This window comes from Pteropus vampyrus, unplaced genomic scaffold (genome assembly GCF_000151845.1).
Source record: "Pteropus vampyrus isolate Shadow unplaced genomic scaffold, Pvam_2.0 Scaffold1, whole genome shotgun sequence".
NCBI lineage: Eukaryota > Metazoa > Chordata > Mammalia > Chiroptera > Pteropodidae > Pteropus > Pteropus vampyrus.
Genome location: NW_011888782.1, coordinates 20,100,354 through 20,126,573, shown reverse-complemented (window position 1 = coordinate 20,126,573; position 26,220 = coordinate 20,100,354). Strand labels below are relative to the sequence as shown.

The 26,220-nt window shown below is 33.9% G+C and overlaps 1 protein-coding gene across 11 annotated transcripts in view; it reads right to left on the bottom strand.

The window, feature by feature from the left end:
• The window catches only part of GOLGA4 (golgin A4), a 95,821-nt gene that overhangs the window by 30,038 nt on the left and 39,563 nt on the right, over positions 1–26,220 (bottom strand). For 8 of the 11 annotated variants that reach the window (XM_023536717.1, XM_023536741.1, XM_023536949.1 and 5 more), the window contains 8 exons: positions 26,015–26,098; positions 23,795–23,942; positions 13,457–13,635; positions 11,318–11,446; positions 8,895–9,050; positions 3,344–7,581; positions 2,677–2,798; positions 2,159–2,289 (listed from right to left, as the gene is read on the bottom strand). In XM_023536717.1, the coding sequence (XP_023392485.1) occupies positions 2,159–2,289; positions 2,677–2,798; positions 3,344–7,581; positions 8,895–9,050; positions 11,318–11,446; positions 13,457–13,635; positions 23,795–23,942; positions 26,015–26,098 (5,187 nt within the window). The remainder of the gene's footprint in view (positions 1–2,158; positions 2,290–2,676; positions 2,799–3,343; positions 7,582–8,894; positions 9,051–11,317; positions 11,447–13,456; positions 13,636–23,794; positions 23,943–26,014; positions 26,099–26,220) is intronic. The other 3 variants (XM_023536838.1, XM_023536968.1, XM_023536998.1) reach the window with 1 other exon arrangement.

Here is a 26,220-nt window from a genome sequence, read left to right as displayed (position 1 = left end):
CACAACATTCTATAATATCATCATAAGACAAATCATCAATCTATTAACAGCATTTCAGAAGGGAAAAAAACACCGCTATATAATACATACAAATCACATCTAAAACTCCAATTCCAGACATTTGTAAACAGGAAAATAGTAAGAGAATATGTCTCAGAATCAAAGTAAATAGTGTTTGCTGAGAATTGTTAATATAGACTTTTAGTAATATTTATGATTTAAAAAAAAATTCTTCAAGACAAATTATGTAATTGGGTGTTTAGATGAGGACTGTCTTTTTAATCACAAAGTCAACCCCAGACCTGGCAGTTGAAAGCCTAGGGCCACAATGTCCAATACAGTAGTCACTAGCCATCCTAGAACTGTGGCCATGAGCACTTTGAATGTAGCTAGTCCAAACTGAGATGGGCCGTAAATATGAAAACATACTAATTTCAAAGAACACATATATAATTTTTATACTGGCCACATATTGAAATAATATTTTTGATATAATGGGGTAGTTAATATATTATTAAAATTAAGTTCACCTGTTTATTTTTTTTTTAATGTGGCTACTAAAAACTTTAAATTACATATGTGGCTCACATTTGTGGCGTGCATTATATTTCTAATAGACAGTGCTGGTCTAAGACACAGGAAGGAGCTTGGAAGAGAGTCTACCCAACTCTTTTGTCCACCCTCCACTTTCTGCCCACTTGCTCTGCTACTCTCAGCCTAAAGCTTGGAAGTCCATTCCCTTCATTTTCCCTAATAAACAGCAGAGTCTCAAGGATGAATCATACCAGAGGCTAACCTCTCTCCCTGCTCCCTCACCCCTCAGAGGTTTGTCATGACCTAAGGAAATTTACCATCTGCTAACCCACAATCCAGAAACAGAGTAGTAGTTCATAAAAGGGAATTCTATAGCTGTGGCAAATGAAGCTCCCAGACTTGATAAATAACTGTTGCCTTCCTCAAGTTCCTGTCTTAGGGAAAAGTCTTTATAAAATATATAAAGCTAATGAAGGGTCACTGTTCTATCACTCGCTGTAGTTATAGGGAAATCATTCAACTATGCTAAACTTTTCTTTCTGAGAAAGAAAAACAGAAGATGAAACTAAACTAACTTCAGTGTATCTTCCAATTCCAACATTCTCTAAGGAATTCAAGAAACAATAGTATAAACTTCACACATATATGTATACTCTATGGAAGTTTAAGAAAATGTGAAATCATTTGAAATTTTTCATAATGCAGTCTAAAAATTCAAATAGTATAAAAAGGTGGCATTTATATGCATGTGTCATATCTTGGAATTTCAGCCCTTTCAATTACATTTAAAATTATTATTAGGATCTATTCCCGGCTCAGACTTCTATTGCTGCCATAGTCGGTCGAGACATGATTCTCTGATTTACACAACCTTAATCAAGAGGTTCTTAGCATATAGTAAAATAAGGCTTGTAGTAACTAAAGAATCTGCAACCTAACGAAGCATAATTTTCATTGTTTTACATTTGAAAATGTTCTGGAGTTCAAAATACGCACTAGCATTCAGAGCTTATCTTCACACACTGTCATTCAAAAATGACCATAATCATCCACCATTAGTAAAGTACATTGAAATAACCTTTCACTAAATATAAAAGATTGAACTGATGCATTCCTTTTTTTTTTTAATCTTCTTTGTCCCTTGAGAACAAAAAAAAACCATGCAAACTGGATAGGGATGGAATAAAGTCAACCGGTCCTCCTGAAAAAATCCCAGCTACGTAGCCACACTAAAACACTCTAACTCTCCTTATACTCAGACTTCACCCAAGAACTCTCATTTCTTAGTCTGGCTCTCTCACAATTTAGCCTGACTTTGAGAAAGGAAAGAGAATACATTCTTCCCTTTTGCAACTCACTATTGCTTCAATACTTGCCAACTGGACTGCACTTCTTGATTAGCAGAATCTGATCAAGGAACTATAATCTTGGGGAAATCAATTAAACTTCTTATAAATCTACATACTGTGTAGAAATACCAATTTAGATAATTGAGCCAAAAAAAAACCCCTCTATACGTTTAAAAAAAACAAACAAACAAGAAATCTGACAGTCCAATCTTATTTAGCACTACCATGAAATCTACTATAGCTAAATTTCAAAATAGAAAAAGAAAATAAAGTACATCAAGGATTTCCTCATATCTTTTGGCAGTTCTTCTTATATCTTCTTCTTTCTCTGTAATTTTTTTATGTAACTGATTTGTCTCTTCTTGATGGCTTTCCAAAAGTTCAGCCTCCACTTCCTGGGCTTTATCTAATAAATAAAAATGGACACACATGAGAAAACACATTAGGTAAGAATATCTACATCCCAATTGCAGTTAAGAACCCATGTTCCACATCGAATTTGATGAAAATCAACTGAACAAATGTACCCTTCCCACAGAGCAGAAGTATCTTTACGAGTTAATTAATTAGCCAAAGCTTTCAGGTTCTTTCACCTGCTCCTCCTCTCAGTAAGGCAAACCACTGCCAGGTAGTACAGAGGTTCCCATTAGAGAATTTTCCTGGCCAAGAATCATTTTTAGTCCAGTTTAATTACCTAGAGCATTTTGCACAGTGTGAAAAAGAATAAGCTTAAATTATAAATAGTTTCTGCTGATTCTGATTTGTTCTTTATTGAACTGAAAATGTTCCTTACCAATGGTTTCTTTTATGGTCGTTTCCAGCTCTTGTTCCTTTTGTGCCAGCTGTGTATGAAATTCCCTCATCAGCTGTTTTAATGTGGAATTGTGCTTCAACTCAAGATCTTCCTGCTCCTGCCTGAGTAACGAAAATATAGAGTTAATTGTCATCAAAACAAACAAACAACAAAAAACAAACAAGATGTAAAGAGTTACCTGGTCTTCAAAACATACAGTATGATCTCAGTGGTATAAAAACATTTTTAAAGACATGCATGAGTGTGTGTGTCTAGGCACAGTAAACTACTTCTGGAAGGGTATATAAACTATGATTACCTCTATGAAATGGTCTTGGGGATTTAAAATTTTTTCTTTTCCACTTAAAATTTTTCACCATACACATCTATCTCACATAATGATAATGCTAATCCTAAAATAACAAAATTGAAAATAATTCCTTGGATATGTACCTAATAACCATGATATTACATGTAAGAATAGGTTTTCCCTCTCAAAAGAGGACAGGGAATAACACTGCCTCTTGACTTAAATTGCTTTTATTTCTCCTCAGTATGTAACTTATTAGATTTATGCTTAATACTTTGGGTGGGTGAAACAACTGTATTAAGCTCCAAAAAAGGGACCAATTAGGGAGGATTTTGTGCTAAAAAAAAAAAAACTTACTTGATTCTCTCTTCCATTTCTTGTTCATATTCTTTCTTTGTTATATCCAATTCTAGCTGATGCTCCTTCCTCAACATTCGAATATCTTTCTGCAATTTCACAATCTCCTTGCTCAGCTTCTGCTTCTCCTGCTCTGCCACTGCTAATTTAAACTCCAGGTCACTGTGCTCAGCCTCCATGTTACTAAGCGATTTGGGTTGGACCACATGTGATTTGGACTTTTCTTCAGCACTTTCTTCCAAAATTTCTGTGGGTTTACTTTTTCCATCCATCTGTTGTAAAGCTTGTAATTTTTCATATTTTGAGGTCAACTCCTCCATTTCAACTCTATGTCCTTCCTTCTCTCTTGCTAAGCAGGAATCCAGCTCTTTTATCTTTTGCTCCAAAATTTGACAGGTTAGTTCCTTCTCTTGGAGGATTTTCTGGACATTATCGACCACATTTTCCGAGTTTTGCTTTGTCTCTATGTTATTTTTACCTCCCTCTTCTTCCACATGCTGGGATACTACTGAAGAATATTTCCTGTTTTTTTCTTCAAGTTCTTCTTGAAGATGATTTATCACAGCTTGATCCTCATGCTGCTTTTCTTCAGCATGTTTTATCTTTATTAAGAGCTCCTGGTATTTGCACTGCATTTCAGAAAGAGAAGAACATGTTTCTTTTTTTTCCTGCTCTAGCCTCTGCAATAGCTTTTCTTTTTCAATTACGTTTTTTTGTAAAACACTGACTTTTTCCTCACATGCCTTCTGCACACAACCTTGGGAATCTGCCTCTTGCTCAGTACATGCTGCCACATTTTTTGCTGATCTGGGCACAACTGACGTTTCTGACTGTGGTGAACTTTCCACTGACTTAAGTTTTTCTTCCAAGATATAAATTTCTCTCTCTCTTTCTTGCAGTTTTGTATTTAGCTCACTCAAATGGCTTTCTGTATCTTTTTTATACTGCTGTTCTTTCTCTTCCATTTGAGATAACAACTGCTTCTTGATGGCAGCAACTTTTTGTTCAGCCTTTTTCTTCAGTTCTGCTAATTTTGCAGCACTCTCTAACTCAAGTCTATCTTCCAAAGCCTTTAATGCCTCTTCTTTGCTTTTCACACTGGAATTCACATGTTCCAATTCTTTCTTCTTAGTTTCAAGTTCAGATTTCATGAAAGCCACTTGCTTTTCAAGACTTAAGACTTTTTCTTCAGCTTCTTTAACCCTATTGTCCTTTTCTTCTCCTAACTCTTGAATGTGTTGAAGTTTCTGAACCATTTCGTTCTGTTCAATATCCTTTTGTTGATTGTAATTTTTAAGAACTTCATTTAAAGACTCAATTTCAACTGTTTTCTGAGTAATATGCTCCTCTAATTCTACAATTTTTGCTCTTTGAGTTTTTAACTCAGTCTCTAAATTACACTCCTTTTTCTCCATCTTGCTCTTCTTATCTTCCATTTCACCCTTTAAACATTCAAATCTTTTATTTTGCTGATCGAGGTCTTCCTTCAATAAAGTTGCCTGCTCATCCTTTTCATTGGCTTCCTTTGTTTTTAAGTCAAGTTGCATCTGCAATTCTTTAATAGTATTTTGATATTGTGTAAATTTTGACTGTGCTTTCTTCTTCCATTCTGAGAATTTGTTGGACAAGTGATCTACCTGTTCAAGAGCAGAAATTTTCTCTTTACTCAGAGTTTCAACTTTTAAAGATAAATCTTGTACCTGATCCAGCAATTCACATTGTTCTTCATCATATCGCTTACTTAGTGATGAAATAGCTGCTTCTTTTTCAGTCAGGCTAATACTATTCTGAAGTTGAGCATTCAAATCAGTTACTTGTTTACTCAGATTGCTGATCTCTGATTTTTTTTCTTTAAGCTCTTCTTTCATAAGTGTTAGAGCATTGATGTTTTCCGATAACTCCTTCTTCAACTGTGTGATACAAGACTCCTTTTCAGAGGCGGCCTGTTGCTGATTGCCTCCCTCTTTCTGTAAGACTTCTTTTTCTGTTACAAGACCTTCAATTTCAGCCTTCAAGCTCTTAATTTGATTTTCCTTTTCTTCTAACCGATTAGTAGCCTGTTGAAAAGAACTGTTTAGTCTGTTTTGCTCTTCTGTTAGCTGTCTAAGTTGTGCTTCTAATTCAGAAACTTTGCAAGTTTTAATTTGTAGTACCTCCTTAACTTTAGTTGTGTGGTGTTGACAATGGGAAATTCTAGAGAAAATGGCATTAATTTTGCTATTACAAATGTTGATCAGTTCATTTGTTTTAGCTTGTAATAAGGCTTCAGTTTTCTCAGAGTAAATGTCCAGCTGAACTGCTAGTTCCTCAGACAGTTTTTTGAATTCCAAGCTTTTGTCTTCCAGGCTTTTCTTATTTCTTTCATGTGAAGCTTTCAAACTCTGGTATTCTTCATCTGTGGTTTTCAACTTGTCGGTCAACTCAGAAACCTTAAGCTTATCTTTTTCTGCCAGCATCTTCAGTTCAACCACATTCTCTTGAAGAAAAGTATTTTCCTTCAGAGAATCCTTCAAGTCAACTTCTAGCTTCTCAAGTTGCGCTTTCAGTTTAGTTTCATTTTGTGAGAGAGAATTCATGTGAGCAGACTTCTGGTTTAACTGTTCCTTTAACTCCTTTAATATTGTATCCTGTTTAACACTTTCTTCCTTCAGCCATGTTATTTCTTTGTTCATCTCTTCTTTTTCACACCCAAATATGAAGATCTTTTGCTTCAGTTCTGCAACCTCTTGTTCTTTTTCCTGCAGCTGAACTTCATGTTTCTCCTGAAGTTCTTCAGCCTGCTGATTAAGTTTCTTTTCCCAGACTGATATGACATCATTGAGTTCTCGCCTATGCCCTTCAGTAAGACTTTCTATTTGCTCCTTTTGGTTTGTTTCCAGTCTTGACACTGCATCATTGATTCCAGCTGAGTTAGCCTGTGCCATTTCCAAAATTTTGGCATTAAACTGTTTTTCTTTCTGACTAAGTTCTAGAACAGTATTTTCAAGCTCTTTTTTAAGTTTGGCTTCCTGATCCAATAATTTCTTCTTTAATGTTTCCTGCATCTCCTTTCCTTTTTGTTTAATTTTTTCCATCTTTTTTTCTTGATTTTTAAATTTGGTTTCATATTCTTCATGCAAAATACTAATACTGTCCTCCTTGGCTGATAATTTCTGTTTGAGTGTTTCAATTTCTTTGCTCTGTTCTTCTCTCATTCGTAAAATTACATTTTCCTTTTCCATCAAGATTTGATTTGTCTGTTCCTGCTCTATGTTACTATCTTTAAGATGGGACTCATAAAGTTGGGTTAAAGACTTTACTTTTTCCTCCATTTCACAATTCTGTTTCTCAAGTTGCTGCATTAAGTCCTGCACCTGGATTTTGTGAGTGTCTAATTCAGTACAAAAGTCTTTCTTTTGTGTTTCAACTTCAGCTATCTGTTGTGTAAGAAGAATTCTTTCTGCTTCTAAATCCAACAACTTCTGTTGCAACTGGGCCAACTGTTCCTCGTGTGCTTTTGCCTGTTCATGTGTGGTATTCTCATGTGACTGAAAAAGATCCAGCTTAGCAGATGCCTGCTGGAGTTCCAATTCAGATCTTTTAATATCTGCCTCTAAATTTTCCACATGAACCTGCTGTTCTTTCAACTGCTTATCCTTTTCCTTCAGAAGAAGCCCAAGTTGATTAATTTCATCTTTTAATGCCTTCTCAGTTCTCTGAATGGACATCTCTTGTTCTTTGATAATACTGTCAACTTGTTGCTGGTGATGATTTTTCTGTTCATCCAGCTTGGCCTCTAATTCCTGCTTCACTTTATCTGCTTGATCCTTTAGTACAGAAAGTTCCTCTTCTAGCTTATCGCGGGCTTTTAATATGTCTGACAGTTCAGAAGACAATGATTCCAGTTCTGTTTGCTTCACATCGAGCTTTTCTAAAGTCTTTTCATTCATCTCTTCTATATGGGCCTGGAAGAGACTCTCTTTGTCTTTCAACAATATTTCTTTTTCTTGTTCATACTTTTCTCTAAGCTTTTCCATTTCGGTCTGATGCTGTTGCTTCAAGACTTGGAGTTTTTCAGTCCAAAGGTTATCCTGCTGATGCTGCAGGCTTTCCAATTCTGTCTTGTGTTTTTCAACCATGATTGTAATTTCTTTATTGTGCTTATTTTTTTCAGCTTCCAAATGAACAGCTAAATCTTCTGATTGAATTTTGCTTTCTTGTAAGCTTTTTTCCAAAGAACTTTCTAATTCAAGAATTCTCTGTTAATAAAACAAATGTATTTTTATTAAGTACAGACTTATTTAATAGTGATGATATACATAGCATAATGTCTACTCCTACTTAAAGATTAAAATTTAGATAAATAACTACATATCACGCCAAAGAGTAAACAGGACAAAGAATCTGTACTCAATACCAACAGGAACTATATAACAAAGAAAAGATTCTATTTTTGACATAGCTCACAATTCCAGACTCTTTCTACCTATATTTCAACTACCTATATTTCAAAAGTATATTTCATAAAAGAGTTAACAGCAATTTTTGGTAGAAACATGAGTGTTTTTGGTGTTTTTTAAGGCCTATGATTGTATTCTATTACTTTCATAATTTAATTTTAGAAGATAAATCATGTATCTGATTTGTCTACCCCAAAAATTATTATTTAGAAGATATTTTGCAAAAAAGAAGGAACTTGCACAAATTTTACAAAGAAAATACTGATTTTATTATTTCATGAAAATACTAATCTTGACTCTGACAGGAAAGGGGCTAAGACACAGCCACAGAATGTCAGAGCAGGTCTTAAGAAATTACCAAATCCAATCTCTTCATGTAAGAGGTGAGAAAATTATGGTATATTTACAAAACTAGCAAGTAAAATATCTAGGCCTGAGTACCCATTCCCTTCCACCATGCCACTTTACATAAACATTGGAAATGGGAAAATAAACCACAATTTAGAACTATGGCTAACAAGTGTGGCTGTTTTACTGTCTAAATCAAAGCAAAAAGTCTAAATGAATAACATGAGTTTATTCATAACAGGTTGTACATTTCATAAGACCTTAAAAAAGTACACACTGAGACATATATACAAATATGTTCATTATAGGACTATGTTTAATACAGGGAAATTGGGAAAAACTTTAATGTACGAGCAGGTACTGTGATACAAACAGAGTAAGAATTATGTCCCGGACATGACATGAAATGAAGCTAGACAAGCAGGAAGGTAGCAGGGCAAGGGCTGCCTACAAAATGAGGCCACTTCCTAGAGATCAGGGTGAGTAAGCAATGGAGCAGAGATGCTGCAGAGTATGAGTGCAAAGAATCAGAGTGAGTGGCTGAATGAAATACAGCCAGCTAAAGGCAGGGCCAGAGCACTATGTAGTAAACACCAAACCACTCCCATGAATAGCTCTTACTACCTAAAAATGAAGTATATGTATATGTAAATCTAACCTGGTAAAACGAAAGCCTCCCTATAACTTTATACTGACTGGAGAGGTAACACTATTCATATTCAAACAATTTCAAGCTCTGGAACACGAATATTACTTAAACTTACAGTTCTGTAAGTCTCTGCTTCTTGCTGAACGTCTCGAAGTTTATTTTCACTCTCTGTGAGGATTGCTTTTTTCTGCAACTCTAACTCTTCCAAGGCCAAAGATTCTTGCTGTTCTTTCTCTTGGGTGATCTTCAAATATTCTGATTGACATTTTTCCTGTGCCAAAAACAATAATACCACCTTTGACTCACATAAATCTTCAGCATTCCCAAAGCACTTCCATAGGATTCATTGATTTCATTTGATCTGCATACCAGCCCTGTGAGGTAGGCAATATCATAACCTCTCTCGTTCCATGCTCTAGTCTGCAAAAACGAGGGACTGTGGCCTTTACAGTGTGGTCTGGCCAATCTTTGGCACAATTACCATTGATATGAAAATTTTTGTTCCCGTAACCACACTACATCTGCCATTTTTCCACTACTTAAAATGTTTTGCAAAACCCTGCTGAATGTGAAGGATCACACAAGTGCTGCTACCTCTTCTCTGCACTCCAGAGTTTGTTTTTTCAACTCTAGGCTGAGAAACTATGTTACAAGTTTGTATAATTTGTGAGAAATACCTCATTATAACAGGGCACCACACATGGAAAACCAATCAAATTCAGAGGATTACATGTGAGTATATGGATTAGATCAAGGAAATATTTATAAAAGCCTACATAACTCTTTTCAGATGATCTGGACTCTTTTACTGTCCCATTAATCCTGAAAAGCTTCTTCTTTGATTGCCATTATTATATATCAACATTCACATTAAAAATGTTTACTATTTGAAAAGAGAAGCACTAGAGAGCACTTTTTAACATTTAGTGGCTTTGGATTCCAATTAAGTATACGTATCCATACCTATCGCTTAGGGTTCGTGTTACCAGCAGTGATATTTTCACTATAGTTCACTACACTCTGGTGAAGCATATTGCTTTAAGGAAAGATTTTGCACCATATTATAAATAGATTGATAAGAAAATATTAGTTTCTATTCAATTTGAAACCATTTTAAACATACTGTATTGCTTAATGTAAACTATATTTTAAATACATCTCTATGTGCCCATAAAAATAAGAGAGGAAATTTTAATAGTCTGTTGAATTTGGACTCTCAACTCAAAGCTAACTTCTCTGAAAAACTGGATAGAATGGGGAGTAGAAGGGAGTAAGTGCATGTGCTTTTTATGTGTGTTTGTGTCCTGCTTTCTCTACTCGGAATATCTGAATATATCAGTTCCCTGAACACAGTTTTAACAAGGCCAGTGATCAAGGCTCATTGCTCCTGATGGCCGATTACTCCAGTATAAAAACCCATAAGTCTTTATGATAAGAATTTTTAGCACCATTCCCAACTTCATTTATGTCCTGCTTTGTTCCTTTATTTCTATACCCACCCCTATTTTAAATTTACGCTGTCCTGTTATAGTTTCAGTATTCTTACAAACTGCTTCATTTCCTTTCTGGACCAACAAAGAATACAGTTATGTGCCCATGTACGTGTACATGTCACAACCACAAACTAAACCCCTAACCTAAGCCAACAGCACTGAAAATCCACTGTTTGTCCCACAAAGATAAGCGAGCTCCCTAACTCAGTTCAAGAAATATTGCTGCTGGAAATTCTCAGAGCCCCAGGTCCAATTGAGAATGAAAATTTACATATATGTGAAAAAAGAAAAAGATTACAAATACTGTTTCTCATTCTTTTGCACTGAAAGTATTTTTAAATTATATATATTGTCTTATGGATAATAACATATACAAGCAAACTAAATTTTTGGCATTAACACTTCTTATGATGACTTATATAAGAAGCTTTTCACAATTTGAGAAAAAAAATTTATCGTTTTAAATTTTCAAATTATATTATTCCAAAAAAAGCTTATCTTTGCTTTTCTGGTTAATTCATTTGGTTAGTTCAGTCGGTTTTTATTTTCCTTTATTTTTTTAAACATCATATGGATTGAAAATTACAGTTGAGATTATTCTACTTAAAATGAAAACTACTTGGTCATTTTCATTTTTTCTTCTTTAAAATATATTTCAGTCAAAATTTTCTGGGCCTTGAGCTCTGCTACATTCAGTCTGGTGAGTTTTTAGACATTCTTCATGAGTTATAGAGTCACCAGTTCTTGGCTTCAGTTGATCTATCTCCTCCTTTACTTCTACCTAATCATAACCTACCACCAGAGTGAGAGGGATGATAAACCAACAAATAAAATGATTAATGAAAGCTTGTTAAGTTAGCACATTTAATTTTCACACAATACTAACGAGCTCTGACAGCCTCTTTGCTGCCTACATCCTGTCTTCTCTTGATTTAAAAGTCAAGGTTGCCAGTAATCTGACCTCAAGCTGGGAGTCAGGGATGAGGGATGACAACTTTATAAAGCTGCAAAGCTGACCTTTAGCAAAAACAAAATAAGTACTTACAAGAGATACTTTCATTTGTTCCTGAAATTCCCTTTCTTGGGTCTGAAACTTCTTGGTCAGTTCCTGATCTTTGCTGGCCAGCTCCTCTTCATGAAGCTTCTGTAATTTAGCAATTTGTTCTGAGGATTTCTGAAAATCATCCAAATAGTTAAAATGAAAACAATACCCAGAATAAAATACGTAACTCTACAACTAAGTTATACTTTATTACAGTTTAATCATCACACTAATAGCTTTTTAAGAGGAAAAAATCAGAAGATACTCCCCCATAAATCAAAAGTCACCGAATTCTAGATAGTTAAAAGAAAAACCAGTTAAATGTTGCTCCTCGTTTAAGACAAGGAGAACTGCTGCTGCAGTAATCGGTCCCATGTGGTCCGCTTCCACATCTTACAGGGATATTTCTCACCCATCAGGATGGGGAAGCATAGTAGGGGAAACAGGGATGCTCTCAGAGAGGGCACTCCCCCACAGTACAACTGCCCTGGCTGCACCAATCTAATTATGCCTAGCTTTCCAGGCATGCACTATTCATTAAAAAGTACTGACCTTGTTCTTTCTTGGATAGGAAGATTTAATCTTGTAAAATATCAAACCTCTTTAAATAAATCTAAAAAATTAGTATAATTAAAAAAACTACAAGCAGAATTGGGGGAATGTCCTCTAGACAAAATAAACATGCAAGAATGGCCAATACTCTTCTGAAAAAAAAAAACCAGTATCAAGGAGAGGTTACCAAATAGCAGAACATATAAAACTAGAGTAATTATAACAGTGTAATAACAGCACATGGTCAGAGAAAGCAATGAAATACCACAGAGAATCCAGAAAAAAGACCCATATGTAGCACTATAATAATTTAGTATATAATAAAAATAGTATGTTATGTCAGAGGGGAAAACATGGATTATTAAATTATTTGGAGACTATCTGGTAGTCATCTGGAAAAAATTAAACTTGGATCCCTACCAACTTTACACCATACACCATTCACTTTACACTATACACCAAATAAATTCCAGTTGGATTAAAAAGCATGTAAAGCCAGAAGAAAAAAATAGAATTTTAAAAAGTGATCTCAAGTGATATTGCATTTTTAAAGCAGAACAAAAATCTTGATAGTATTTAAGGAAGAAAAAAATTTCTGCATGGCCAAAAAAAAGAAAAAAGAAAAAGAAAAAGAAAAAAACCCCAAACAAAGCAAAACAAAAAAACCATAAACAAAGTCAATATATAACAAACTGAAAAAATTATTTAGATAAAAGCAACGTATAGCCAAACAGATAATTCCTACTATAAGTAAAGAGCTTCTACAAATCAGTAAGAAAAAGACCAAGAGCCCAATAGGGAAGTGAGTCAAGGATTTGACCAGGCAACGCAAAGAGAAAAACTACAAATTTCTTTTAAACATATAAAAATATGTTTATCATACTGGAAAGAGATATGCACATTAAGACAAAATGGTGTCTTTTTTTAAATGATAAGCTTGGAAAGATAAAAAAGTTATGTAGCTCCATCTTTGTGAAGGGGTAATATATTCTAATACATTGCTTATGAGAGTTTAAACTGTCCTCCATAGAGCTTATAACAAATATGCAGTAATTAATAAGTACACATATCTTTGCCTGAGTTAATATTCCACTTCTAGGAATCTATCCTGAAGAAATATACATGTGAGCAAATACAATACAGGTACTATTTGCAATAGCAAAACATGAAAACTTTAACATCCATGATTAAATTATGAGGTATTCATGAAATGAAATCCTGAGTAGTCTTCAACAAATGCGGCATCATTATCAATTATCAATGATAAGGAACAATCTTCAACACAGATTATTAAGTGGAAAAGCAAATATAGAACCATATATATAACATGCTGTCTTTTGTATTAAAAAAATAAAGAGATTATAAAACAGAAAAAAAATTATATGCTGAGACAATCTCTGAGGAGTATATCTAAAAAGATAGAAATTCATTTCTCTATCAAAGTACTTTTTTCCTATATCTTGAACATTATGAAACAATCAAATGTTAAAATACAAAATAACTCTTCTTCATACGCAAAGACTGTAGGAGAAGCATAAGACTTAAGTTTTAAAATGACTGTAGCCCATTTCAATCTAGAATTATTCTTACTTTCATTACATCAACGACCTCCTGTTTCACCCGACTTAATTCCTGTTGAAGACTGATGCGTTCCTCCTCACTTTTTTTTTCAATAGCTTTTATTTGTTCATCCATTTCTGCCTTCATTTTTTTCCGTGATTCTTCTGTTTTTTGGGCTGTACTCAAGGCTTTTTCAAGTTCCTCAAAAGCTATAATGAAAATGGCAGAAAACAAGTATCTCAAGAAATACTACCATTGAGCTAACGTGTTTTACATTCAACTTATGGGAACTAAGAGCAGCAGTAGCAGGACAGGTTAAAAAACTCATCATTGTTTTAAGCCAAGAGATATGTCTAAGTAGTTCAACTAAGCCATAAGAAACGTTCAGTCACTGACACCAATTTGTCAGAGTTCTGCATTCAGATCATAGAATTGCCTGTATGAACTTAAGCCAGAAGTTTGAAAAAAATATTAAATTACTAATGGTTCCCCACTCCACTCACAAATGTCCTTATAGATATCAAAGTCAGAGAAATAAAGACTTGTACTACATCTGTACTACATAATTTTAGTTGCTTTTTTGTTTGTTATGCAGTTCTTAACTATTGTCAATAATTGAGTAATATATATTTGCTACGACATTAAGAATGGAAAAATTTTTCTTTGACTAATCTTATTTTTAAAAATCTCCTAACTATATAATAAAAAAAGAGTTTTGTTGTGTTTTTTTAACATTTACTGGCTAAAGGCTCAATCACATAAACGATGTATTTTAAAATGAAACCGGCTACTTGTATAAGTTTCAAACTAGGGCCATTATCTAGAAAGAAACCTTTACCTGATTCACCAGTGTATAGAAAAGTACTACCCACAGGGAGTTCTTGGGTGAGATAAGAACTCAGGGCCTGCAAAAACAATCATCTAGGCTAGAGTGCTATGATCTTTAAGAAAGCCAGACAGCTCACCCAGCATCAAACAAAATCAGATAGGATGGGTTTAACAGATGGGTAAGTTGGCACTAAAAATATGTATGCATGTGCGTTTACGTATATTTGTGTGTATATGTATATGTGTGTTTGTGTATGTGCGTGCATGTGTGCACTGTATATGAATGTGTGTGTATTCTCTCTACTGGCCTGACACCCTGTAAAAACCCTACTGTTATTATCATTCTAGATTATTTCCTTTAGTCCTCATAGAATATAAGACACCAGACTTCCCCTCATCTTAGAGATGGACAATAAATATAACTTCAGTTTTCAAGATGGGTTTTTAATCCTATCAAGAGACATATGTCAGGAGAGACAGTTCATTGACATATGTAGTATTTTCAATCCCAGTGGTATGAAAAATGTGGAACTTCAACCTATGGCATCTCAGGAAAAAAAGCCCTTTTATTAACCACACCCTGGCTTAACAGACAGTAATTTGGGCATGAAAATTTCATACCTCAAGACAAAAACTGTTCTTAAAGCATTTTCTTAATGGCAAATTGCATTAATAAAGAAAAAAGCAAAAGAAAGGCTGAATTCTAGTAACAACTGGGAAACACAACTTGCTTTGCTCAATATTTAAACAAAAACTTTGCTGGCAACCATAAGTCTTTAATATAAAAAGAAATCTATCAAATTTATTCATTTTACATGCCCAAAACATAAAATTGAGGCTCAAATAAAGTTTAAATTTCAAAGGAACATTAATTCGCTGAGATTATTTTAAAGATTCTAGCTCTACTGGTATTTGTCTGTACACACCAAGATGATAATCCTCATATATAAATACGTTGGAAAATAAAATATTTAAAGAAAAATGCTGTCTTTGTTTTATTCTTTTACTATAAATTCTAGTGTCAAACACAAAGAAATATTTCTTATACCTAACAAGAAATTCGTTTCTAATTTCTTAAAAATCAAGTAAAGTGACCAATTATGTGAAAGAGGTTCTATAACAGAGTGCTTACTGCTTAATTTGTGCTGAAGGTTTAAATGTGGGAAAAGAAAAAATGGAAAAAGAAATGACCTCATTTTTCTTTTCATTACTATTATTATTCAGCACATAAAATTGTATTTTAGCACTTCAAAGCACTTCATAGAAATATCTTATATAAGGCTCTGGAGAACCTAAAGATAGTTCTGATATCCTTCCAGTAAAATAGAATTTTAAATGAAAAACTTTTGTCAATTAAGCAATAATAAAAGAAAACTATATAGTCAATACCTAGTGAATTTTTTCATTTTTTAAATTCCAGAATCCAGTACAGTATAAAAATAAATGTAGTACTCTCACTTTTTCAAACAACAAAAAATCCATACCACAAAGTTCCTATTTAGATAAATTTTCCAGTAATTAGGTTTTCTAATTATACCTGGTAAATTTTAGAACCTTCTCTGACAGTACATTCTAATTTTAGTGTTAAATCCACTGAAATTGTTTTCCTAAGTCATTTGATTATCCATCATATAATGATTAAAGTAGGATATATCTGGTTCCACAATTAATCTAAATTTAATCCTCTCTCCCACTTTCTGCTACCATATCAAAGAACCATATAATTTTATGCCTAGATAGAAAACTTTGAGATGTTTTCATTCAATGTCTTCATTCAAATGCAAGAACTGAGGCATCCAACTTTTCCCTCAGATGATAAAGCAACTTGAATTTACCATCGATGGTAAAACTCTAAAATTGTATTTAAAGAATGATCCTTACCTTGCATTATTTTTAAAAACTAAGAATGTTGACATTGATGAAACTCAGTTGAGTAATAATAATAATATATCTTACTAAATCACAATTTCTAAACCATTCAACTACTGAGAGTTTCTAACTCTGAACAAAAAGTAGCATGTTACATCTCTGACAGACACACAAAAACTCAACTGCTTTCCTTCTCCACCCTGCCTTGCAAAAATGTTAAGCACCAAAAAAAAAAAAAAAAAGCATTGAAACATAGTGCACATGTCCACATATAGAAAACATATTACAAACCCATTCTGGATTCTACGCTGTACCACAAATGAAGCCACTTCCTTATAGGAAGTCTGCCTCCAATAATGAGTCCCATTTCAATGTTGAAGTAGGATACACTGAGAGTTTACTTACTAACCAAAAATGTCTCACTTTCTGATGCTGCAACCACCAGATATAGTAAAGTGGTGTCCATGGCCCATAATATCCTAAAAGCAAATTCCCCACTCTTCCCAAAATAAAACTATGCTGGGATTTTAATATTAGTACTAAAGAAGTCTGTTCTGTATGTCAATATAATTTAACTTCCAATTACTGACAAAGGAGAAGTGAGTGGGGAGAATGAAAGCGTGCATCAGCCACAGCTGACTAGTCTTCTGCCAACATGCAAGAGTGCGCGGGAAAATCACGGTCACGGCACACATCAATGGGAAGGCTAAGCACGAACTGCCACCAAATGTTGCAAGAACACACTGTGTTCTTCCAAAAAAAAAAATTCAATGTATCTCAGGCAATTTTTAATTAAAAAACACTTTGGAAATATTTCTAGGCAAAAGTTTAATGACCATTAAGGATGGTCCTCTGCCGAAAGTAAAATATGGGCAGAGGTCTTTAACTGCTAGTTCCTCACTTTCCACTTCAGATGAGGTTCACTCACATCCTTGGGAATTATAAAAATGGACAAATGCTCACTATAAGAGTTAAATAAAAAAGGCTGGCAACAGCTCAATAATCCAACCATTCATTCATTACATATTTATTGGATGTTTGCCATCTGCCAGACATATGCTACACATTGGGTGACATAAAAAAATTTTTTTGCACATGCACACGCGCGCGCGCGCGCGCGCACACACACACACACACACTGCTGAAGTAGTAAGAGGAGAAGAAAAATAAAAGAGATGAAAGTAGGAAGAATGTGGCATTTGCTTTTGCCCCTTCACCTTTTCGTCTCCATATCCTCAACATCCTTACCAACTGTATTACAGATGCCAGAATTCTGAGATACTAGGTAGCATTACTATTTTGTTGCTCTGTCCTAGAGGATACTTTACTCTAAGCACAAAAAGACCCACTTCTACTCCCACTACGGGGAATAAACAAACATGCAGAAGTGTGGATGAACTGTTGCTCCTAAGAAGCTGATTAATAACATCATGAATAAATAAGTAAGCCAGTACTTATGCCTTTAACCCAGCAAAACAGTTACTAAGATGCATGTGGTATTAAACTAAAAACACACAGGTAATACCACAAAATGAATAAAATGCAAATTAACAGAAAAAGAAACAAAAAATAATTTTGTTTATCAGAATTCCCACCCAATCATCAAGCCTCTTTTGTGAATAAAAGCAAAAGTCTAGAGAAGCAGTTTTCAAAGTATGGTCCAAAGATTCCAGGGTGCTGACACCCTTGTAGGGGGCCAGAAGGTCCTCCCTTTTCCAAATACTTAATCTGCATGAGGGCAGATTTTCTTCGTATATTTCAACCAAAATAACATATTAGAACAGACTAAATGCAGAAACAGATATAAAGTCCAGATATCTTCTATAAGCCAAACAATGAGATAAGCAAAAATGTAAAACAAGGCTATTCTTCACACTAAATTTTGTTTTGGAAAATATAGGTAATTTTCATAAACTATACTAGTATGTAATAGGTTTATATTTGTTATTTTAAATGAACTAAACAAATTTTTTAAAAATTTCTTAGTTTTAATTTCCAACGCAATAAGTATCGCTACACATAAATGAAAGCTCTTTGGAATCGTCAATAAGGTTTAAGAGTGTAAAGAGGTCCCTGAGATCATAAAGTCTGAAAACTGCTCAGCTAGAGTTTAAATGAAAATAAAATAATACCACCACCCAGTGGCACAAACCAGATAGCATGATATTTATATATGAACTGGGGTCTTTGGAGATTTAATAAACACTACATTTACAATGGAAATCTACTTTTTAAGCCACTTTCCAAAATAACTAACAAGATTCATTCTATAGACTACACTTCGACTTTTAAAAAGCTACAGATCTATCTAAAATTTCATGTACTCCTTACATTAACCATGTGAATTTATCCATTAAATACCTTAAAAACATCACACATGTCTTGAAAAATATGAAGCTAAAGCTAAGCAAGTACATAATTCTCTAGTAAAGTGTGTTCTTCTAGTTTGATGCTTTTCAGTAACAGTGACAGTGCCAAGGGCACAAGTGCAGGGTGAAAATGACTGTATAAACATATGGACACACGGTTACTATTGTAGAAATGTATCAAGCACCAGAGATTCATGATTATTAACAAACAACTTAAAATCTAATTCCACTTAAAATAAATTTTTCCATCAGGTATTCATTTAGTGACAAAATATGTACATAATTCTTTTCCAACATGGCAGACTTAAATTCTACTTTAATTCATACTTCTTTTGCCTGAGAAACATGGAATTTTCTTTGTAAAGCTCATCCTAAGTATCTATGATAAGAAAATAAAATAGCCCTTACCCCAGTCCTGTTCATACAAGGCTTGGGAAAGGCACCATGATTCACTTATTGGCATGTGTGGATGTACAAAAATAAGATGTTTTGTGAGACTTAAGACTCTAAGAAAACTCTGTTACATAAATTATCAACAACTAATAAAGCACTTAAGTATACACGTGATTTTTGTTTGTTATATAAATATGCATAAATCTTACACATTATTTAAATACATAAAACTATTTTAAAGGGTCCTTCAAACATCAAATAAATACATTCCACAGAATGTCTTTGGTATATCAAGTCTATACTATACAAATGAATAAAAAACTTATTTCCTGCACAAACACAACATGGCAATAAAAAAGCAAAGAACGTTGAGTTAATCTAAGATTTTAAATGCAGCCAATCATATAAAACACATAACTCCAGCAAAGACAGGATACATGAAAGGAAAACGGGGCTTGCAAAAGACAGCGCAGCACTCTGGTAGCTTTCCTAATGCAAGCAGAATGCTGTGTACATCTCGCGTAACTGTAGGCAAGAACATCTTAAAGGACGGGTGGGGGTTCACGCCATGGTGCGATTTCTCTTCTTGTATTGGCTATATTTAGGTCACTTGAAGGTACTAACAAAAAGATTTAGTCCATGGGTAAGAATTTATCCTGAGAAAAAACTCAAATATGGAATAAGCTATATTACAAGTTGTTACAGTATTATTCATAATAGCAGAAATATAAAAATAATCTAGATATTGATCAATAGGGAAATGGTTAAGTAAGTGATGGATATGCATTCTGACAGCCATTAAAAAATGTTAGTACTTTAGCAACATGTAAAAGTATTCCTAATATAATGTTATAAATGGCAAAAAAAAAAAAAAGGAGCACACAAAATTGTATATACAAAATAGTATTATTTACAAAATATAAAAATAAAGATCAGAAAAAAACATTAAATAGAAGTGTGCTGAACAGTGATGTGCTTTCATTTTCTCTATTTTTTTTTCTGGTAACATACTGCATTAATAACTAGCCAGCTACCCCAACCTCATACCCTGGTTAAATGCACACACGCACACAAACAAAATTGCCAAGACTTAGTGTGAACATTAGTAGCATTAATATTCTGCACTTGTGCTGCACTGAAGAGATAATATTCTAGACAATTAGTAATACTCAGCACCTATAAAATACAGCATTATGCACGTAAGCTCAGTCACTAGACTTCTCCAAGTTTAAAACCTGGTTACTTGGAGATATGACCATCTGTTCTTAAGTAACATCTAGAAAGGAATAGTATCAACAGTTATACTAAAATGCTTATGATGAATATATTTATTTTTTTATCCATTAAAATAAATAATTTTAATAAAAACAAGAGTACTATAGTATCATACTTCAAAAAACCTGCCTGACAATTCCACTATGGAGTAGAATAAGTACTACAGGTTGATACAGCCCCCTAAAATAGGCATGCCACCATATTCACATAGTCTCAGTATTTTATGATAAAATTTTTCTTTTAAAAATAATAGACAAATTCCCTTTGTCCTCCAACATATGGGAGCCATCACAGTTCATTTGGGAAAAAAATGAATAGCAGTGCAATAGATTGTTTTCCAAGAAAAGTAGAGGAGAATATAGTGAGCCGATCTTGACCTCCAGAATAAGCAAGCCAAAGAAATTAGTTATTTGTCTACTAACATCTACATGTCAAGAATTATTAAATATATTGGTTAAATATTTTAGAGGTGAAAATGCATGAGGAAAGTTCATATTCTTTGGTAATTATTTTATGTAGACACATTTACTTCTAAAAATCTTAACAACTGCCAGCTTTAATGATGTTAATGTTTACTTCACATGGCCAGCTCTTATGTATTTAGCCCTTGAATTTTAACTCTAAGAGAAAGACAAATATTTAACAGAGCAACTGAATTCTCCAAGAACCAGATGATGTTCGCTGACTATTTATGGAAACTCTACTCCTTGTACAAAGACCTTTTCTTACTTTTAGTACTAAATTCGAATTTTTCTGTCAATTGGCATATGCATTTTATAAGTGAACTATCTAAGAATCATTTTATATTTGAAAAGTTCAGTTCAGATTCAACTAAGGCCATTAGATGAAATGTAGTTTGTGTGCTAAACTAGTTTTTATTATAGATTTAAAAGGTGATATCTTCAATGTGGAATCTGTGTTACAACTCGGTATCATAGCCCTCAATAATTATGATACCTCAATAATAATTAAATACCTAGAAAAGCACTCATAACTGTGTGATCCAAAGACTTTCCAAAGTGAATGTATAGCAAATAACTTTAAATCTTATTTTTCTCTTTAACTTTTAATATTTGACAGTACTATTAACAGAGACATTTCTCAATTTATAGGCTATTGATTATTTATAATAGTTTTATGAAAATCACATTTAAAGATAAAATATATCTGTGTTTTGGAGAAGGGAGGCTATGTTATTAAAGAATTGACTAGAACAGTTGCCTGAAGAAATTTTATCCTACATGTGAATTAACTATATTTTGTCTATCTTTACATCTTTTAGCTCTTTCAATTTGATATACTTCAAGTTGATAGACTCCTGATAAGATACCCCAATTTTAAAGAAAATTGAATTCCTTAACCTGCATTATTTTCTCTTGACTAACTACATGAGTCAACAAAAGAAGTCCTAAAAGTGGAAAGGCTTGATATGAGAAGCTGAGACTATGCACTAGGTTTTCTGTTCACTGAAACAAACCTGTTTAACAATGTCTCGCCACTCTCAAACTGCTTCAGATAAGTCTTCAGAAATTATCATCAGAGGGCTGTTGTCTATTAATGTTCTCTGAACAGTAATTTTCTTAGGTTTACTGAAAACAGAATCAACTAAATTCCTCTGCCACTTACCAATAAAATGTAAGGAGATGGGGAGATACTTATGTGCACATTTGGTGTCAAACAACTACTTCTGTCATCCAGACCCATTCACTTCCTTAAACCTTACAATCTAGTTTCTACATTTCTAAAACTATATCCTTGGAATTAAACCCTCATCAAATTAAAAATACCTTGAAAGTCTTCATCCTACCTTCTCCACTTCTGAAAACGCCTCTGATATTACCCCCAAAAGTGTTAACTATTCACGATTCCTGTGACTTCTTGGGTAACTTTATTTCTCTCTGCCAAACTCAAGATCAATATGCTTAAGAGCACAGACTCTGGACTCGAAATGCCTGGATTCGAATCCTGAATATACACACTTACTCTCTGTGTATGAATATAGGCAAGTTACTTAACTTCTATGTTCTTATATTTTTTTGTAAAATTAATAATAGTACCCACTTCATAAAAGTTGTGATTAAAGTACAAGTACACAAACCAGTAAATATGAGTGAAGCATTTATAATAGAGCCTCGCATAAAATAACCTAAGTGTTGGCTATCAGTAGTCGTAGCAGCAATAGCAGCGGCCGAAGTACATACATGCTAAGTAAGTGTTAGCAGTAGTGATACTGCTGCCCCTGCTACTACTACTACTATAAAACTATCAGAGAAATCAGCCTCTCCTACAAATTTATCCATTGGCTTCAACCTCATGCCAGTGACTCCTGAAAGATGCTCCACTTTCCTATTCCCAAATTCCTGCAAGTCAATTCCATTTGGAAAGCTCTTGATTGGCTCAAATTGAAAGTATCTAAGTAAACTCATCATTTCTTTCCATTCCTCAACTTCCCCATTTAGATTTCCTTATTAGTTCAGTCTCCTAAACTAAAGACCTTGGAGTCATCTTAGATTCACTAAGTTGATCCAATATCAAATTCTGCAGAATGTACACTTCCTCTCCTTCCCAGATCCACAATCCTAGTTAAGGCGGCCGAAGCTCTCAGTCCCTCACACATATATTTCCCTCTTTGCTTCTAAGCTTGACTTCCCACTTCATTTCTTTTCTCCATAAAACACTAGCTTCCATCACATTATGCTTTCCTAATACTGGTTTCCTTTTGCCTTGTATGCCAAAGTCTAAACTCTGCTACTCACCTTTTAAGATTTTAATAGTCAGTTGCCTCACAATCCAACTTTATTTCCCACTTCAGCAAGAATGGTTTTCAGTTAATTCACACACCCACTATGGTCACTGTGTTTCACTGTGTTTGTTTAGGGTCTTGTAGCCTCTGAAATGTGTGCTGCCCCCGAGCTCTCTGTTTAGGCCCATTCTATTCATTATTTGAGGCCTAACTTAAAACTCACATCCTCACTAACTTGCAGGCACCAGTTCATTCTGTTGTCTCCACTTTCTAATCTCTCTCCTTTCTTTCCTAGCATTACTCAGTATTGCGCCTTATTGAATACTTTGCTGGTCTCTCCAATTTATAGCTTAGTATTTATTGTATCGAAACATAATACTATTATAACACTGAATTATTCACTATTCCCTTAAAAAGCAAATTATATCTTATACTTTTCGTTTACCCTACGGCACCTATAATGTAGCAGTTATTTAATATGTACCATGCTGTGTCTAGTTAGAGAATTCCAAAATTGTTAACCTGAATTTTGATGCTCTAAGGCAGTGAACAGCAAATGTTTTCTATAAAGGGCCAGAAAATAAAATGTTAGGCTTTCCAGGCCACATATAGTCTCTGTCACATACTCTTCTTCTTTCCAACTACTTAAAAATGTAAAAATCATTCCTAGCTTGAGAGCCCTACATAAACAGGCCATGCATGGACTGGATTTCACCCACAGGCCACAGTTTACCAAGCCCTGCCTCCTCTAAGGAACAGTTCAGTGTCTTATAAAGAGTCTCTACAGTTAAATACTTTTATCAACACTTAACTAATTTTTCTAAATGTTGATTGGCCAACCACTTTAATTGACTTTTGAGCTTTAACATAAAATAACCCCTGAGTTCTTACCAGCTCTCTCAGACTTCTCTTTCTGCTCCCGTAATTCCTCTCCCTGGGTTGTCATCTGTTTGATGCGACTACGAAGTTGAGCAATTTCTTCTTCCTTCATTTCCAGGGTTTCATGCATCTGCCGTTTTGTCTCTGCTATTACCATTCCCTAAACAGAAGCACAGACTCTAAAGTCTTTACATAACAAAACTGCATCATCAATAGGAATATCAAACTTACTTTAAAAGGCAGAAAACATAATATCTTACTAAATACAGCCCAAGAATTATTTCTTCATTTCACAACCTGAAGTCTGTGTTCTTCATTATATGCTGCACTATATACTACAATAACCTTCGTTACCTGACATGATATCAGGGTATTTTTGATATAAAAAATTATTTTAATAGTAAATTTAATATTTTAAGTATTAAAAACATAGTTTAAAAACTTATAATCTTTCTACAAATGTTTTCTATAATTTTCCCAATCTTAGTGTACAGTTTATAATGAACAAAATACGACCTTTTGTGCTTGGCTCACAGCCATCATGAACTATAATAATCAATCTGTGCTGTAACATGGAGACAGCCTCAGAGGCTGCTAAGTGTAAGGTTACTGCTGCCACACTGGATGGACTAAGACTGTGGTACAGATCTACTTGGTTTTTCTCTTTCCTCTTGTGACAGTCTATTATCCCACCACTTTTCCTTAGAATGTCATTGAGGCACTCCCTTCCTCCAACTTACTAATTGTTACTGACTTCCCACTCAATCATTTGTGACTAACAAAAATCGGGGTGGTTCAATTTGCCCCTGAAAAATAAGACTTTGTGACAGCTATTTTATGGTGTTTGGACGATTATTAAATTACTTCCAGGGATTATCAACCCCTGTTTTACTGTATGACTCTTCCAGACGTCTAATATTAATGGACTGATAAAAACTAGGTAAGTAGGGCATTATTATATGAAATTTCAAAACAAAATTGTGGGCTTTCAGTTTCTTCAAAAACCAATCACAACAGCAAAAAGGAGAGAGAGAGAGAAAGAGGGCAGTGAAACATAGATTAAAAGCAGTCTTAAGCGTTATATCAATCACTTGCAATGAAAGAATCTTATTTGAATCTGATTCATAAAACTAGAAAAAAAATAAGGCAAAAGGAAAAATATGAAACTGACTAGATCATCATATTAAGGAATTATTAAATTTTCAGATGTGATCATAATTATATGGTTATATTTTCATAAAAATGAGTCCTTTAAAGATACATTAAACTACATATGGAAGAAATGATGACACTTCTTGAATCTGTTCTAAAACAATCCTGCGTTGAGGATAATGGGGGTCGGTGAAACAAGATTACCCATGGATGTTAACTATTAAAGCTACGTGATGGGTTCAGAGGAATTCATATCATTAATCTTTCTACTTTTATAAATGTTTTAAGGTTTTCATAATAAAAGAGTTTTTTTTCAAAGTGGACCTTCATGCAGTTTATGGAATAGAATCTAGCAAAATATTATAGAATGAAAAGCTTGCCGATAGATTTCAATAGAAGAGCTCTGACATGTTCTTAATAACAAGGTCACTTAAAATACTGTAGCTACAAAGTGTCATATTAAAGAAAATGGTGGATGGTATGTAACTGACTGGAAGCTGCTTTATAAAAAGGACCCAAGAACTTGGGGCTGACAGAATTAGCTCGAAACTGTCTGCCCATGAATTTTTCAGCTGTTTTTGCTGCCATAGCTACCACTGCTGCTCCAGCTCCAAACTACTAATCTCACCTAGACATTCTAAAATTCACTTACAGAAAATTCTCTTTATGCTAATTCATTACTACTTCTTTACTTTTTAGGCGATTTATCTGAAAGATTATTGTTTCCATTATATTTGAAAGACAATACTTATGTCATTCATACTTAGCAATGATTTAACTATAAATAATTTAACTTTTCTCTGAAAAGTAATTATGTACTATAAACAGATTTCCTTTGCAACAGTTATTCTAATCTATAAATCAAAATACTAACTGAGACCAAGAAATCACAGAGAATCAGCTTCTCATGATACAAAGCTAATGCTAATAGTTATATAAATCTAGAAATAAAAACGAAAATGATTTTTCATGGAAGCAGCTGCAATAATCTTGGAAAGCATTAGTCTAAATGCTTCCAACTGCTTCCAAAAGTGAATTTTGGGGCCCCCTGACAAATTTTAGTATCATAAGCAGTTTTACCTTATCTTGTTCAAGCTGTTCAATTAAGTTCTTTGCATCACGTAACTGAGTGATAAGTTTAGTCTTCTCAGCCATATGAAGCTCCTAAAAAAATTTTAAAAATTCATTTCCATCTCCAATAAAGTTTCTCCTCATATGGGAACTCTAAACAGTTTATCTAATTTAGATACTTCTCATAATCTAGTAGGAGAAAAGTACACAGGACA